General features: G+C 34.0%; 1 protein-coding gene across 2 annotated transcripts in view; it reads right to left on the bottom strand.

Annotated features, from left to right (window-relative positions):
• CUL2 (cullin 2) overlaps window positions 1-18502 on the bottom strand; it is a 97546-nt gene that overhangs the window by 2771 nt on the left and 76273 nt on the right. For both annotated transcript variants that reach the window (XM_040645255.1, XM_040645254.1), the window contains exons 11-19: window positions 17959-18066; window positions 17199-17258; window positions 16371-16499; window positions 16175-16261; window positions 14790-14942; window positions 14422-14499; window positions 9824-9890; window positions 3390-3592; window positions 1168-1269 (exon numbers count right to left, since the gene is read on the bottom strand). In XM_040645255.1, the coding sequence (XP_040501189.1) occupies window positions 1168-1269; window positions 3390-3592; window positions 9824-9890; window positions 14422-14499; window positions 14790-14942; window positions 16175-16261; window positions 16371-16499; window positions 17199-17258; window positions 17959-18066 (987 nt within the window). The remainder of the gene's footprint in view (window positions 1-1167; window positions 1270-3389; window positions 3593-9823; window positions 9891-14421; window positions 14500-14789; window positions 14943-16174; window positions 16262-16370; window positions 16500-17198; window positions 17259-17958; window positions 18067-18502) is intronic.

The following is an 18502-nucleotide window of genomic DNA, read 5'->3' as shown; positions in this document are numbered from 1 at the left end:
CTACGGGGGGGGGGGGGGGTTTGGAAGCAAATGAGATATTAAGTCACTGAACCTTTCATAATCCATTTTATCAGTGAGTTTACATAAATTTCCAATCAATACCAAGCATCAAAATTATACAGTTATCATGTGCCCATTATCATATAACCATTACCAAACAAATAACCTACAGTGAGTTATTTATAATTTCTTGGGTTAAAATTGGAAGGTTATTAAAAAAAATAAACAGTATTGTAAAATGTATTTAATGTAAACAGGCAATAAAATAGAACTTAAAGGACACAGAATAATTTTCAAGATTTCTGTTTGAGATTCTCTCTCGCTCTCCCTTCTGCCCCTCTCCCCTCAAATAAAGAAATAAAATCTTTTTAAAAATAAAAGATAAAATACAATCCCCATATTACAAATTATTCATTAGTCTAGAGAAAAATGGGATTGCAAACATTTTAGGGTTCAAATTCAATTAACAGTTAACTAACATTGGTCTCCCCAAGGGGGAGTAAGTTCCTGGAGAGGGCCTGACAGCTTATATAACTTTACACCCTGCCCCATGCGCAAGGATGGTGCGGCACACAGAAGGCAATCAAGGAACTTAAGTGACATTACCGAGCTATCCCATAACAAAGCAATATACGTTGCTGAGTTAAAAGAATCAACAGCAGATGTTCACCTTGCAAACCAGCTCATCGGTAGTCTGAACACTCCTGGACCTACTAGGTCACACTTTGAGTATCAACAAGATCCCAAGTGGTTCATTTGCACATGAAATTTTGAGAAACATTTCCAACAACTTTTCTTTGAAAGAAATGTTACAAACAAACCTTTCCCTTATTTTACAAATGAAAAATATGAGAGATTATATTACTATTCAAGGTAGGAATTTTTGTGAAGAATGCAAGTAACGCTCCACATTTTAATACAGTCTAAAAACAAGTATGACTATACTGCAACACCTTTTTCCTTAGATACCCATTATATTCCTATTTTTATAATATAAAATACTGGCAGCGGTTTTGTTTGCAAGATTAGTAAATTCAGAGAATAAACCAGAAAAAAATGCATCACATTATTAATTCAGATGTGCAAAGTTTTGCATTATCTCAGTTACCACTTGTGAAGTCCAAGGCTTAAATATTTCTGAAAGAAATGAGACTAAGAATCACTTACCTGTGGTGTGTCTTTCTGCATTGATGTAGTGATTTTAAATTTTGTTCTTTTACTGCTAAAATTCATATTTAATGAAAATGAAGATTCTGCATCAATGTCTTCCTATAATTAAAAATAATTCATTTATATTTATAAAAATTAAAATCATTAAATAAGAGTTGCTGCAAGTAATATGCCATAAAATTAAATGACCAAAGACGACTAAACTCTCATTTTACATTATAAAGATTATTTTAGAGAGAAGTAAAGTCTTCCGTCAAAGAAAGAAGCAAAAAACAATTCTTTTCTAATTTTACACTTGAATTTTAATCTGTTTAAGATTTAGAAATAAGCTATTTCCTGGCCCAACTATTATATATATAACCACTGGCTAAACAGTCAAAGCTCACTGGCTTAAACAGAATTTAACATTTTAATTCTTATGGACTACTAGGTTCATAGTTTTTCTATCATCCCATTTTGAAAAAGTGAACAACCAAATGTCTTTTAAAGTGCTGCCATAACAAAATATAGATTGTACGTACTGGACAACAGAGCAGGTAGTTTCCAGCGGCACACATGACCCTGGTGCTGTTCTCATGGTTTACCCATGAACTCATGTTTTCTTAAGTGGCCTTTTCTCAAGCGAAAGTTGTTAAGCCAATTTTTATAATCACAACTTCTCTATCAGGCTTAAAAAAGCCACTCTGATCATACAGTGAGTTTTCTCATCAGCAGGATCAAGAAGCACTTGGCAAATAACTCATTCTCAATAATAAGCTAAGAAGTTCTGCTAAGGAATGGCAGATTCATAATTAAAATTTAATGTGCAAACAAGCAATCTGTATTTTGTACATTCCTGGGCAGCAAAAGTAATATATTTTAGAAAACTATACAACTTCTTAAGCACTTAATTTTAAAGCTTACAAATTTAAACTTAAACTTTAGGTTTTAAAAAATTCATGCTTAACTTATAATTAATTAATTGACTTAATTAAAATCTTAATATTAAGAATTTAATATTTTGTTAGGATTCTGAAGTCAGAAAAATTAATCATTTCTCAGTATTAAGAAAAGCTTGATTTGAATTTCAGAATATATGCCATTTTGGGGCGCCTGGGTGGCACAGTTGTTAGGCGTCTGCCGTCAGCTCAGCGCGTGATCCTGGTGTTCTGGGATCGAGCCCTACATCAGGCTCTTCCTCTGGGAGCCTGTTTTTTCCTCTCCCACTCCCCCTGCCTGTGGTCCCTCTCTCGCTGGCTGTCTCTCTCTCTGTCAAATAAATAAAATCTTTAAAAAAATAAATAAAGCTGTTCAATTATAGGCTACAAAATATCATCAATTAGGGGCGCAACGATGGCACAGTTAAGCGTCTGACTCTTGGTTTCAGCTCAGCTCATGTGAGATCCAGCCATGTTGGGCTCTGCACCCAGTGAGGAGTCCGCTTAGGCTTCTCTTCTTCCTCTGCCCCTCCCACCCCCCCAAATAAATAAATACATCTTAAAAAAATATATCATCAATTAAATGAATTGATGACAGAAACAGTAGGCTACTACCTTCACCAAAATAAAAATAACACCTCATTTATAAGAATTTTTTTCTTACAGGCACAATTTGAATTAGGAGATTTAACTCACATCTGTTGCTTTTGAACCACTTAAATATCCACGATATACTATAACAATAACAAAAGCTTGTTACTAGGAAAAAAAGCTAAAAAGAAAAGAAGTATATTATTGGCTTGCTATTCTTGTGACAGATAGTACAAATATACGGTGGTTATTAGTTGAATCCTGGAATGAAGGGACAGGAGAGTGAGAGAATTTAGGACGGTCACACAAGCCAAATACACATACAAATAATATCAATAGGTGGTCATTTCCTATTACAGAACCATGTAATTAAATAAATAGCAATTAAACACATGAAAAAAAATGATACGCTACAGTTTCTAACCTCAATTAACCAGAATCCACCTGATGGCAATTCTTTCACAATTTTCAGTGCACTGTCACAGTACAGGACAAATTAAATCAAACTATAAAGGGCATACAGACACCAACTTCTCTGTGATTCCAGAAGCTCATAGCTGCAAGGAGCCGGCAGTACTGTTCGCTGACTCAAGTGCTTTCCAAAGTACAAACGGCATTACCAATTATAACCTTACTTTAAAAACTGCAGACATCTCTTGAAAAAGATAAAATGTTCATAATGCTTAAATTCCTTGAAATACTAGCCCATACCTTTTCTGAATCATGGTTAATCATTTTCACATCAAGTAATGATTTGATTGTTTTTGTCAGTTCCTTTTCATTCATCTGAGTGCTGTCCTGAAGCTCTTTATAGCTGACAGTTTCGCTGTTGTTAAAGGCAAGAAGAACTGCCATTTGGTATGTGGTAACCATGGCTACATACGGTTTGCCCAAATAGTTCATTTTAACTTCACCTACAATTAAAACAAAATTGTGACAATAAACTGATCATTCAAAGAAACATTTCAAAATGACTTGAGTAATAGCTGTTTATTTCAGGTTCGTTCTCCTGAAAGAATGAACCAAGGACTTATTAAATTGTTATGAAGCCATTCTTGCTAGCAGTGTAATCAGTTTGTTTGTCTGGGGGGTTGGAGAGAAGGCTATTAGTTTTGAGTATGCAGTATAAATCACAATTAAACTATCTACCTCTACCAGTAGGTAACAATGTTTTTAAATATAACTAGAAAGGCTATGACTTGGGCAAGAAAAAGCAGTTAAGAGGAGGTGAGGGTAGGAGGAGAAATGGACAGATAGACAATGGATGAGAATGACAGCTTGCAACCAATAACCGCCTCATGTGCTGTCTCTATCTGGCAAGGTTCAAGCACTCAGGGAGGTCTACAAGCATACAGGAGATGCTTCTCCAATGGCGCCGTCTAACCCACAGTTTCTGCTAAAATTTAACAATGCTATTTTGTCTCATAAACAAACATTATTCTCCCCAGTAACTTCCTAGAGGCAAACAAATGGAAGGAGAAACAAAAAAGATAGACCCATTATTTTGTTCAAATAGTTGATAGAATAAAAAAGTTCTAGCTTCTACACTACCCTGAAAGCTAGAAAGGATACAGCAGGTTTAGGCACACTATGGTTCTGCAACATCTCAGGGAGATAGCACACTGAAAAGTTTATAACAAACAGTATGACCAACATGTATGTACTATGTAACATGTAAAATAAAAAGCTCAATGAACTGTTTCCTAAAGCATAAAGCTGTGGTTTAGTGATGGTACTTATCTGTGTGTCTCTCTCTCTCATACACACACAGCCTGCATTATTCGATTGTTAATGGATTATAAAATAAACCACCACAAGATCTAGCTTTAGAGCTCTACATCTCAAGGAAGCTGTATTTCACATGAACTTACCATAGAGGCTATGCATTCTCCCTGTTAGTGGTAATTAGTAACTCTGATGAAGATTTTGTGCTTTTTAAATTTATATATATATAATTAAAATTTTTTAAAGGATATTAAGTCAATTCTCCAACTTATAATCACAGAGATGCCTATTCTAACTGTCATCATGCCCCAACCTATTTCAGAAACAACAGTTATTCAGATAATTATTTGGAAACACCTAAAGAAAAAATTCCTTGTCTCTGAATTTTGATGAAAGGAGGTTTAATACATTAATTAGAATAATCAATTCACACACCGAGCTTAAGTAAAAAGTTAACACTAGGAGTATCCTGACAATAGTACAAAGAATACTTTAAGGACTCTCATCTCAACATGTAAGTTTGGGAAATGTGGTGAAAGCAAAATACCACATAAACTGGACCATTTGTACAAGGACTGTTTAATCACATGTCAGAAACAAGTATGAAACAACGCATCAAGCGCCTAGACGATGAAGCAGACCATCAGGCCACACATCACTGATGCTATGATATACTGTAATGGGTTGGGACCCAGAACGAGCTCCTTGCCACACCAAACAGTCTTTTATCACCAACAGAACCCAAGGAGCATTAGGAGACAATGCAAGTAAAGGGTCAAAGTATCATTTACTTATTATTAAGTTCATTCTGCAACACTAGGAAAACTAGTTAGTACTGTATTAAGGCTCTTTTTTTTTTCCTATTTTTTAATTGTTGGCATTAGGGGTACATGGGCCTCTTGCTCCCCTTTTCAGCACCATTCTATTAGCTCACAGTTGAACAGACTGGTAAAAGAGTAGAGGGCACATGTGGGGCAGGGAAGGACATCCCTAATTTGATGATTCATTTAATTACTGCCATGTAAGCAGAAAAGGAAAATGATAATACAGGTCATTTAACCCACAGAATAGGTTGGCAAACTTGATGTAACTCCAAACTAGAATAAGGCATTCTGATACACACATACTTTTAAAAATACACCAAACATAACTAAAGAGGTATTTACAACTACAGGAAGTAACAAGTGGGCAGAACTCACAACAGTTTCACCCAAGTTACTCTCTTATTACCAACAGCTCTTCAGTCTCTAAGGCAAAGCCTTTCTTTACAGAAGAATGTCAGTTACTAAATGCTGAATGAGTGACAGAGTATCGCAAATTTGCAGCCAGTAGTGGAATAACTGATTCAAGCCATGATCATCAATGGGTGCCAAAGCCATCAGGTAAGGTTGTTCCTGAAAAAGGGTATTCACATGGGACCTACGTATCACCCCTCGGATCCCCTGTTCATTGAAAAGGGAAGAGTATCTTTACAATGAAGAGATCTGGTGGTCATCACCTTAACCAAGTGACTAACTTTAGTGTCTCTAATAGTGGGACGATTTGACATTACATGCCTCCGGATGTATGCACTATGAAGTATACAGGACTGCTTAAAAAGTATTCTTGCTGAGGGGCACCTGGGTGGCACAGCGGTTAAGCGTCTGCCTTCGGCTCAGGGCGTGATCCCGGCGTTATGGGATCGAGCCCCACATCAGGCTCCTCCCCTGGGAGCCTGCTTCTTCCTCTCCCACTGCCCCTACTTGTGCTCCCTCTCTCACTGGCTGTCTCTATCTCTGTCAAATAAATAAATAAAATCTTTAAAAAAAAAAAAAGTATTCTTGCTGACAATATGTAATTTGAATAGAACCAAACTTTTGGACCTAATTTAGAAATACTAATTTAGAGAAGGATAAGGAATAGAAAATAAATAAAATACATCACAAGTAAATAATGTGACAAATCCAAAACACTGTCTCATCTTTTCAAAAAAGTATGTCAAGAGGGCTAAAGGGGGTTAGGGAAGAAGTGGTGGGGGAAAGGAAGTGGGAAAGCACTATAACCAAATGCAATTAGGGATCTCAGATTACATTAAAACAGGCAATAAAGTCTCTCTGGGGACAGTCAGGGAAATCTACATATGGACTGGACATTACATAATGTTAAAATCCCTCATAATTTTAGCTGTTAAAGTACTTGAAATCAATAATGACAAGAATTCAGTCAAGGAAAGAATCACTACCTTTTAAGCTACGTGCAACAATATGGTGTGACTTTCATTTTGGCAAATAACCAACATTTATAGGACACACAGTTCACTAATTGCTACTGTGATCTAATTATATGTATTATTTATATATTATCTACATATTTATGTATTAACCACGGAAGTGTTATCTTCCTTGAATTCACTTCTCAACTTATCTCTCAGCAGCTGACTCGGGATTCCTACAAAATCTTGATGTGCCATAAATAAAACTTATTTATATCCAGACAGTATAAGTTTCTGGGTTCCGTATTTGTTATTTCTTCATCCAGTTGTTCTCTCAGAATAATTCTATCCCATATCCTAGTCATAAATCCAACGGAGTTTTCATCGTTCTCTCATTCAGTAGCTCTTGTCACATCTCATAGCATAGTTGCTTACTACTTAAAATTCTTACCTCTGTTGGTAATATGCTCTCAACACTCTTCTTTGCCTATCTTAGCTAAGTCCTATTCACCCTCGAAAACCAAGTTTAGATGTTATTTACTCAGAAGCTTTCCTTTACCAGTGGCTGTATGCTATCACCAATCTATGGGAAACTAATACCCTGGGCTTGCCTCTCTATTATAACATTCAAAACATTTACCATAATTATTTACTTGTCTGTCCTCCCATTAGATGTGAGCTTTTTGAGGGCTGTACTTTATCTGTACTTGGCATACAGAAGTACTAGGAACAAAGAAGATGATTCTCTGAATTGATAAATGAATTTTACAAAGAGAAAGATGAAGAAACAGGCTCAGAGAAGTTAAGTAATTTGTTCAAGGTTACAGACTTAATAGGCTAATAACCCTATATCTTCTGGTTCTAACTTCCTCCAAATACCACTCGATACACCATCTCCAATCAATTGTAAAGACTCTTGGATTACAATACAAAAAATACCAGGAAATGTGGAAATGAACTAGGAAAGAGTAATTTTGATTATATGTGTAAGTATGAATGATAGGGGTTCTCAAGAAACAGAACTCTGAGTGATCAGTCCAGAATCAGAGCCAATGTTTTAAAGGAGCCCTGGAGCCTTATGACAACTGTGGGGACATGAGAACACGCATCTTAAAGGTGGATGGTGTTTGAGAACCTTTTGTTAATGAGTAAATGAATAAATGAGAAATAAAACCAAAATAAAACCTTAGCCAATGGCTTCACTGATAGATCACAGGTATTTTCATTGCTTTCAAAACAAGAAATGAATTTACAAGGCTAACATCTTTTTTCCAAAGGAATAAACTATTTGGCTTTAATTAAGACACATATACACAACACTAAAGTAAGACCAAAAAAAAAAAAGAAAAAAACCTGGTTATTATGGACCAGCTTGGGAATTTAGTATAGTTCAAAAACAGGAAAAGAACGTTGTTCTTTTCCCTATTTAGGTGTTATTGGTAACACTTTCCAGGTCAAATTCCAATCGCGAAAACTATATACATAGTTTTTTCTTTATTTCTATATACAATTAGTTGCTGAACACCAAAAAAGTGAGACCCTCATTAAAATACTTTAGGAGACAGGCTGATTATTGCTGAGGTAATCAGAAAAACAAAGAGAGTTTAAACTCCGCAAGACATTCAGGGAAAGTAAAAATAAATTAAAGTACATTAAGATATATTAGAAATTCTTTTAGTTATCTAAAACACTGGTTGAGTGGGGCACCTGGGTGGTGCAGTCAGTGAAGCATTCAACTCTTGGTTTCGGCTCAGATCATGACCTCAGGGTTGTGAGATTGAGCCCCATGTCAGGATCCCTACTTAGCGGGGAGTCTGCTTGAGATTCTCTCTCCCTCTGCCCCTCCTACTTGTGTACACTCTCTCTCCTCTAAAATAAATAAATAAATAATTAAAAAAAATAAATAAAACACTGGTTGAGCAATGTTTTTCTTAAAACCAATTATATTTACTAAATAAGAATAGAAAAAATTCATAACAGATGTACAATTAAAGGTCAAGTACAAACTGACCACTTATTAAAAATATCATATCTCTTTATTTTCACAAACTGCTGAAAAGATGTAAATGCCCAACTTGTTTAATAAAGATGAACTTGTATAAGTATTACCATGTACTAATTATGTACTAATATGTATTGCTAACATAATGAGATATATTACAAATATAAATTAGTCAAATAAATGGCACTTAAAAGAAATTACTTAGATGAAGTTTCTCTTAATGAAATTTCTCTCATGTGAGTGAACAGAAATTTCCTAATAAGTGTTATGGCACCTGATTGATCAAATTTTCTTATACCATTTCTAAGAGATACATACCCTTTCCTTATACAAAGGGAAAGTTGATTCAATGTACTTCAAAGCATAGCTTTAACGGAAGTAGAGAGAATTTGTTTACTTTGGCTAACATCTTCACGCAACTCAGAGCAACTGTACACAGTCTTCAATCGTTCAGGTATTAATCCTACTATCAAATAAATGGACCCCACTGTTCCAAAAAGAAGAAAGGACTGGATTCTGACTAAAATTTTCTAAAAATAGAAACCACTTGGAAAAAGCATTTACTATTGCAGTTCACTATAGCACCACAAATAAAAATCAAATGGTTAGATCACCCTATGATGCTATAATGGTTGAAGAAATTTCTGAGGATTTCGGACATACTTAGAGAAAACAGTTTTTTTAAGAGTATCTGACTCAAGTCTTGGTTTCTAGGTAACATTTCTAATGTCTAGTTAAACTGGTGTATTACAGAAATGTAATAAACTATTATAAAATTCAGAAACTTTTTTAATATGCAGTAATAATATAAGCATAATTTTATAAAGCACTATTAAAAAGTGCTGTACTTGGGGCGCCTAGGTGGCTCAGTCAGTTAAACGTCTGCCTTTGGCTTGGGTCATGATCCCAGGGTCCTGGGATTGAGCCCCGCAGCAGGCTCCCCACTCTGTGGGGAGTCTGCGTCTCCCTCTCCCTCTCCCCCTCCCCCTGCTTGTGCTCTCTCTCAAATAAATAAAAAATCTTAAAAAAAAACAAGAAGTGCTGTACTTAAACTTCATCAATAGTTGCTTTAATGATAACCAGCAGGGTAGATAAAGGAAAAGATGTTAAAAGCCATCATTATGAAAAAAAAACTATCATTAGGATATAAGAAATCTTTTCTTAAATTATGAACATACTCGTATCAGGTAAATTTCACTACACTAGATAAAATTAAATGCATTTTACCTGTACAGAGATAATGTAACCATGTAAGTTTCCTTCCACTGAAATGCTGGCTGTAAAATAATTCAAACTGTAAAAAAAAAAAAATTAATTATTGTCAGCTACTATAACATAACTTACTTAACTATTACTACACACAAAAAGTTGATGTTAGGAAAGACATTATAACTCATCTGGTATACTTACTCATTTTATATGTGAGAAAACATATCCATACAAGTCTCTGACCAAGATCATACAAATATTAGCACAGCTCTTTTCACTTACAACTTTGTCTACGGTTCTCTTCACTAAGCCCAGCACATTTGGCTTTTTGTATAAATTCAGAAATGACATAGTCAATGATTAATTATCAGTTCTGAATGATAGCAATTTGGACTTTATAAATACTAATTACTGACCAAAAACAATATCATATAAATTTCAAAATGAAAATGTAAATCATGACCTTCATTTCTATTTTCCTATTTGCCAACATATGCCCTTGCTGAAGTGACAGGTTAATATTTTTGTGATTACCTATAACGTGATATCTACAATCCAGCCAAACACCAGTACAAACAAAGCTTCAAAGTACTCATCTTTTATCTTCTTTTGTTGATATTATAAAAAATTTAACATTCTATTAATGTTGCTTTAAAATTAAAAAACCTTCCTTGAACTGAATTTGTAATTGTACGACATCAATCCAAAAAATGTCTTTTAAAGAGTCAGCATCTAATATATAGTGAGAAAATGACAATGAAATGTAAAAAAAAAAAACCCAACACAACAACCAAAAAAACCGCCCCCAAAACCCAAAAACTGAAATACTCAATTTCATTACAAAACTGAAAAATGAGCAAACACATCACATCACAATTCAGAATTGTGGACATACTTTCAGCATGATGTGCCACATGTAATATTACACCTAAAGCTTTTAACTGTATATCATACCTTCTGTACCCCCAAAACAAAGTTTCAGTAAAGCTATCAGCAATGTTTGACCTTCCAGCCAAGAGAATTAGTGAATTCTTTCAGCAGTTCACTCCAAGTCTGCCTAGTCCCGGGAAGCTGAAACTTATTGAACACGCTTTCCCTTCAATGGTGCAAATTCACCAACCCCCTGGCATGATAAATAGGAAATGACACCTGGAATACTTAAGATTTTCTGCCTGGTTCTAATCTAGACAAATGAAAGTCAAAATAATGTCATAAAAGGATCCTAGAAGTAGGCTTTGACTAATTAATAACCTCTAAGGTTGTCAATAAAATTCAATTACTATTATATAACTCCTAATTATGAAACATTTATAATGACTTTATGGACAAAAGCAAAATAAAACATTTTGAAATTGAGAAAACCAAACTTTAAAATGTTCTTTTTAAATTAAGTGCAAGGATTTATATTCCAGGGATCGAGCCCTGCATCAGGTTGTATATTCCAAGCTCCAAAGGCACATGTTTTGCCTCTTTCTACTCCTAGCAACTAGTACTATCAAGAAAGTTTTATTGATAATGATATAGATGCCAGCAGAAAACATTCCTTTATCCTTAAAATTAAAATCTGATTATAAAGATTTTCATATTTGTAACAAGAACAAAAAGATTGAGTACAAAATGGAAACATTATAAATTCATCTGATATTCAAAGACAAAAGCTATAAAGCCTTGCTTCATTATGTTATTAAACAATTATGTTACCAAAGTTTACTAGTAAAAAAATATATCTTGCCTAAACTTCTCATTTTAAAATAAAGAATCTTCAGGCTTGGACACCATCCTTTAAATACCATTTGAGGTATTAATTAGAACTCAAAGGGTCTTAAAAATAAACAATTCATATTCACTTCTAAAGACAGCTGCATTAATACACACTACTTTGTATTTCTTCAGTATTATTAGATTTGTAGACCAGGTACAAAAGAAATACAACAACGAAGATTTACTAGTCTAATGTATAAAATAAGTTACTTTTAATTTCCATAGTTTTAAGATTCATATGTGTAAAATGAAAGTAATTTTTGACCAACAGCTATATTTAAGATTAAGATGTAAAATATATAAAAATGATCACTAAGGCAAGATGAATTAATTTACAAGCGAAAATATACACTGTTAGGTACACATATGGATTTTGAGTCCTATGTAACTGAACACTTGGATTTACTAAGAAAAAACAGAAGGACAAACTCCCTCTACTGGTAATTAGAGAAAATCCAAATGGAGAAGACAATACTCCTGGAATCATAATTTTATAGTCCGAAAAGAACCCACTTTCTGTGTGCAAATGAGGAAACTGAAACCTGATGAAGGTTATACATTAATAAAAGTTGAAGGGGTTAAAAAACTGTTACTGGAAAATTATTTCAAGGGGAGAGAGAACAACAACATAATGTTAGAAGGAAACTATTTCTGGCAGCCCCTATTCTCTGCCTTAATTGCAACTCAAAAACTCAGGCTCTTAAGAACTAAGTCTTAGTACTGTGAAAGGTGAGTACATCAAAACGCCTTACGTGGCTATCCCATCTCCAATCCCTAGCTTGCGCTTATTCTTTTTGCAAAATCCATAATAACCTGCCCACCCAAAGGAATGCTTTTCTTCATATAGTTTTTAAGACAGTTGTGCTATCATGCCTTTCTAAAGAAGATGCAGGAAGTCCTTAAGGTGGACTCCTAGTCGGAAAGTCTACCTTATGCTTGGTATCTTGAAATCTACCTGGTTGTTTATACTTCTCTACTCTGCTACTACCAGTACTGCCATAACTATTACTTCTTCTGTATCAGCTACCATTTATTGAGTACTTACTATATGCCATGCTAAGTGCTTTACATTATTTCATTTTATCTTCATATCAACACTCTTAGTCCTATCATCAGAAATATCAGAAAGTTATTTGCCCAAAGTCACAGAGCATATTAAATGGCAGAACAGACATATGAAACCAGAAATTATGATTCCAGAACCTACACTATTATTTTCTTTATAATCCTTGTTTTGAAAGAAACAAAAAACACACTTTTAAAAATGACTCAAATTACCCATTGCAAACATCTCTAGGGAATAGTGTAATGAAATACTATTTTCATTTTAAACGTCATAATGTATGCATAACTCACTGTTCTACAACCTCAACTAACTGCCCAAATATGATAATGAAGATTTCTATAGAAAAATGCTACCCAAACTTCCATCCAGTCAAGAAATAAGAAACCCCTTTTGATGAGTTAGGAAATCAAGAGAAATGAAAACATGTCCACTCAAAAACGTGTACATGAATGTTCACAGTAGCATTACTCATATACCAAAAAAGAGGAAACAACCCAAATGTCCATCAACTGATGAATGGACAAATAAAATGTGGTACATCCATACAAAGGAATAGTATTTGGCAATAAAAAGGAATTAATTAACTACTGATACATGCTACAACATGGGATGGACACTGACATTATGCTAAGTGAATGCAGTCAGTCACAAATGATATGACTCTATGTGAGATGTCCAGAGTACGCAAATCTATAGAGAAAGAAAGCAGATTGCCTAGGGCTGGCAGGAGTGGAGAAGGGAGTTGGGGGAAAATGGGGAATGACTATTAATGAGTAGAGGGTTTTGGAGGGGCAATTCTGGGGCAATAAGAATGTTCTGAAATTGTGTGGTGGTTGCACAACTGTGAATATAATAAAAACCACTGAAATTCTGTATTTTAAATGAATGAATTATATAGTGCAATGGTTTGAACATTTGTGTCCCTTCCAAATTCATATGCTAAAATCCTAATGCCCAATATGATAGTATTAGGAGATAAGGCCTTTGGGAGGTGCTCAGATGATGAGTGTTGAGCCCTCATGAATGGAATTAGTGCTTACTACAAAAGAGACCCCACAGCCCCTTCTACCATGCGAGGACACAAGAAGTCTGTGACCTGAAGAGGGCCCTCACCTGACCACGCTGGCACCCTGATCTCAGGCTTCCAGCCTCCGGAACTGTGAGAAATACATTTCTGTTGTTTATAAGCTGCCCAGTCTGTGGTATTTTGTTAGAGTAACCTGAACAGGCTAGGACATATGGTATATTAATTATATCCCAATAAAGCTGTGAAGATACAGTCTCTTTAAGAGCTTTTGGTAAGCATTGTAAGCTTTATATTCACTCACACTTTAAGGCATTTTTCTAGATTATTTCACATTCCAAATTTATTTACCTAAATTCAGCCCAGAAATAAAAATAACTATTATAAGGGATAAATGTGGAGGCATAAAAATAGCTCCAAATTCAAATGAAAAATTAGAAAATGACTGTTTTAAGTACTGGGTTCTAAACTTTCTTCTAACATAAAAATTTCTGTAATTTATAACTGCTTAAGAGCAGATAACAGATTTAATAAAAATAAGAGACACACTTTGACAAAGAATTATATGACACCCTTAGCATTTTAGTTTTAATATCAGGAACTACAATAACTTACATTCTTCCTACAGGAAGACAAATATCATTTGTGCATATACTTTTGTATCATATGAGCTCTTAAGACTTTGGAAAAATATTTAAAGTAACATAACATGAGGACAATTATTAAAGTTTCTTTGGTCTTCTAACGTATTTCCTGCAAACTTACCATCTGTACACTTTTTTCCAATTCCTGGGGAATTGCAAATGTAGATGAAGGAGCCTGAGTAAGAGGCCATGCACCAGCCTAGAAGGAAAAAAGTTAAGCAGATAAATATCTAACTTAAAAGTAAAAATTTGTAAAAATGATTTAAGTGACTAAAGCACCTTTTTTTTTTTTACCTTCCTCAAAATGTTGTTAAAACCCATCAACGTTTCTATCATGACACATTTCATTCCAATTCAATATAACACGTAACTTTAGAAGCTACCATCCACTGATTGAAAAAAATGTAATCAGGCATCCACTCATTAATCCTTTGCATCAGAGTATTTGAAAAGGTTAGTAAATGCCCACAATGGAACACATACTCATACCTGTAGAACATATATTTGAAAACTAATTCCCAAATCTATTACTGTGTCTTGATTTTTGATAAAATTGTTGAACTTATTGTTGAGATCAGCACTGACACTCATATCTGTATACATCCGATGTAGCTTGCTGGTAAACTCATAACCACAGGCTTGCTGTAAAAGAAAGGTTTTAAAAATATGATTTAAAAAGAAAAATAAAAAACCATATTGATTATTAAGAATGTGTTTCTACTGATAGGTCTATGGTCAAAGGTCCTGCTTATATATTCACTCCAAAGGCCTATATCATTCATAATCCAAAGCAGCTATTCAAAACAAAACCTTTCAAACATTTTTAATTTTTCATTGCAGAATAAATGAAAACACAGATTTATGAAACAATAAATTTCCCTTTAAAACAAAAACTTCTTTACAAATCCATGTATCTTATTTCGACACTACAAAATGCTCCATTACTAGATGTAAGATACCTTATAAAGTTTACATACAGTATCAAACACACATGAAAGATGAGTAAACATATTTGAGCCAGTAGTCCGTTTAAAAAGGAGGGTACTTAGGCATATTTTTAATACCATCTACTGAATAATGAAGAAATCCACTTCCTTTAAATTATTCAAAACTCTGTCATCAACAGGTCAGAAAATTTGGATCTCTAATCCTGGGATATAAAGTGCTTTATGTTTACATCATTTTTTAAAATCAAAAGATGACTATTGATTGGTATATTTAAAAAGGACCACATAGTATATTCAATGTCTACTATACAGGAATTATCAACTACTAAGTAACTCAGGAAAAATATGACTCAGCTACTATTTATCTCATCAGTGTGTATGCTAAAACAACGTAAAAATGACCTGAAATTCAACTGCACTCCAAAACTTGTACTTCAAGGAATAATTTAGGTGTACTGATTAATAAGTAATACAAGTCTTTTGTAAAGTTAACACTGTTTATATCCTGTGGATGACTCTAAATCAATATATAAAGAGAGATTTTGTCTTCTCAATATAGTATTTGCATATCCCACCACACGAATATACATTCTCTATTTTTTTTTTTTAAAGATTTTATTTATTTATTTGACAGAGATAGAGACAGCCAGCGAGAGAGGGAACACAAGCAGAGGGAGTGGGAGAGGAAGAAGCAGGCTCATAGCAGAGGAGCCTGATGTGGGGCTCGATCCCAGAACGCCGGGATCACGCCCTGAGCCGAAGGCAGACGCTTAACCGCTGTGCCACCCAGGCGCCCCTACATTCTCTATTTTTAACCAGTCACCTATTGATAAAGTATTTTGTGACTACATACGATGCCGCGATGAACATCTTTATGTGCTAATGAAATAATCTCTAGGACATTATCAGATCAAAGGCTTAAATTACCTTTAATTTATTGATCATGGCTTCTTCAGAATCCATAGACATAGATAACCCGTGAATTAAACGTTTTGCCAGCATTCTTGCGTAGAACTATATTAAAAACATTTTTTAAAGATTACTTTCTTTCTGAGAATTTACAGTTCAAAACTAAATCAAAGCTGACGAAAACACAAATAAAGCTTCTCTGTTAACAACTTACCTTTTGAAAAACATCCTTATCATCGATATACTTGAAAACAGTAATGAAGCTCGTGAGTTTGTCCTCTACTTCATTTTCGGTCATCCCCTTCGCTGACTTCTTTAATAAGTTGTCACAGTACTTAGCAAGCTCAAGTAGAAATTGACAGTAAATCTTAGAAAGGGCCCTTCTATATATATCATGCCTCAAACGAGGTGAAGTGGCAACAATACAAAGTAAGATCAATGGATTGGGTCTTTGCCATCCTGAAGATTATGTTTTGAAAATTATGAACATGCCCCAAAGAACTTAAAATATATGTCCTAAAAAAAACTAGAAATAAGTTAAAAAATCTAATCAACATGTGGAGCCCAATAAAGCACTGATATAAGTAATAAAAGTTTCAAAAGAACACCTAGATGAGTTTTGAGAGGCTCTGATATTTTTTACATTAAACAAGTACTTTTTAAAATTCTTACAACTTCGTAAGTTTCCTGTAGAGACTATCAAAAATTTACCATACGATTTCCTTTAGATTTCAGATGAAATAAAATCCCTGTGAGAAGTAATGCAAATTATTCCAAAGCACACGTACTTTAAACACCAAATGTGAAATGGGAGTATTTTCCCTGTCACTTATCCCTTTAGAAAAGGCTTTAAGTACATGACCGACTGCATTCCTTAAATGCCAAATTATACATAATGTACATAATCGTTTTTATTTTTAATAATTTAATTTCCTCTATTTTTCTAAAGGATACTACAAAACCAAATTAATTTGACACTCTCCTCAGTTTTCTTTTTCTTGATTTTTCGTAAGTTTACTTTTAAGCAACCATCAAAACTTACCAGTTCAGGTGCTTTGCAAACAGACTTGGGTTCTCTGTAATTTACAACTGATGTAAGGGCCTAAATAAGAAAACAGACCAGTAATTAGCCCCCACTAATGGGGTAAAAGTGTAGCTGGTTCAATATAGTATGCTATAATCTGTACATCCAAAAATTACTGCCTCACACAAAACAAGGCAATCTGATGGTAGTGTGTTCCTGTTTTCATATTTAACTCAGGGTAAATTTCTAACTGTGTTCCTCATGATAATTATATTAAAATTATATATACTGTTCCTATTGAAAGATATTCTCATAATTCATTACTGGTATTTGAACATAGATAAAATAAGACTACAGTTTTAAAAATCTTACAATAACCATGTAAACAAATTTCCTTTAAAGTATACCAAAATCCAAAAGTTTGTAAAACATATTTATTTTTATTTCAAATATTATTCAGTATAGTACCTTAGTATTATATTTAAAGGAAAAGTCAGCACTAAAGAATATTAAAATTACACATGCTTTTAGAATATACTAGTTTATTAGCAATTCCCCCCTATATAGCATACTCATGGGAAATTCAATTCCCATATAATTCAAGCATTCAATTTAACCACTCAGTTATGAATCTAAAAGTTATATTTCTATTTTGACTTTGTCTAGATTAGAAATCATATACATAATCAATTAGGAGCCCTAATTCTGAAACTGCCTAAAGAATAGTCATTAAATAAGTAGAATTATATATACATATATACATGTATTAAAAAGTTACCTTATCCAATGCACTCATAAAGTGCTGATCACCATTTAAAACAGTATTGATAAGTTGAACAAATTTACCATGCACTTCCAAAACTGACTCCACAAATAGTGTTGGCATCTAAAAATATGAAATACAAAGTACAAAATCACATTTTAATAAGTTCAAGGATAAAATAAGGCTTCCTAAAAAATTGTTTAATTACAGGTAAAGTTTTCCCCGAAAATTAATGTTACACACACACACACACACACACACACACCCTCAAAAATGTTTTTAGCTCAGATGGCCTTAAAAATCTACAACTTTAATATTGAAATTAGCTTGTTGTTCAACACTAGAAATGCAGGACTGGAGTTCTGCCAGAAGAACCCACTAAAAACACTCCTCTCTGTGTTGGAATACAGAATCTTCAGGGTAACAAGATACAGCTCTGAACTACCAAGCCTATCACTTTCATAGAGAATTATATAAACAAAAACTGCCTTCAAAGCTACTGAAGGCTAAGAGAGAAAGAAGAGTTAAAAAGCCAGAGTCTGTGAAAGCAGACTGCTGA

Source organism: Ursus maritimus, unplaced genomic scaffold (assembly GCF_017311325.1).
Source record: "Ursus maritimus isolate PB19 unplaced genomic scaffold, ASM1731132v1 scaffold_31, whole genome shotgun sequence".
In the NCBI taxonomy this organism is placed as follows: domain Eukaryota; kingdom Metazoa; phylum Chordata; class Mammalia; order Carnivora; family Ursidae; genus Ursus; species Ursus maritimus.
Note: the sequence above shows the minus strand (reverse complement) of the source record. Positions and strands in the feature narration are given on the sequence as shown.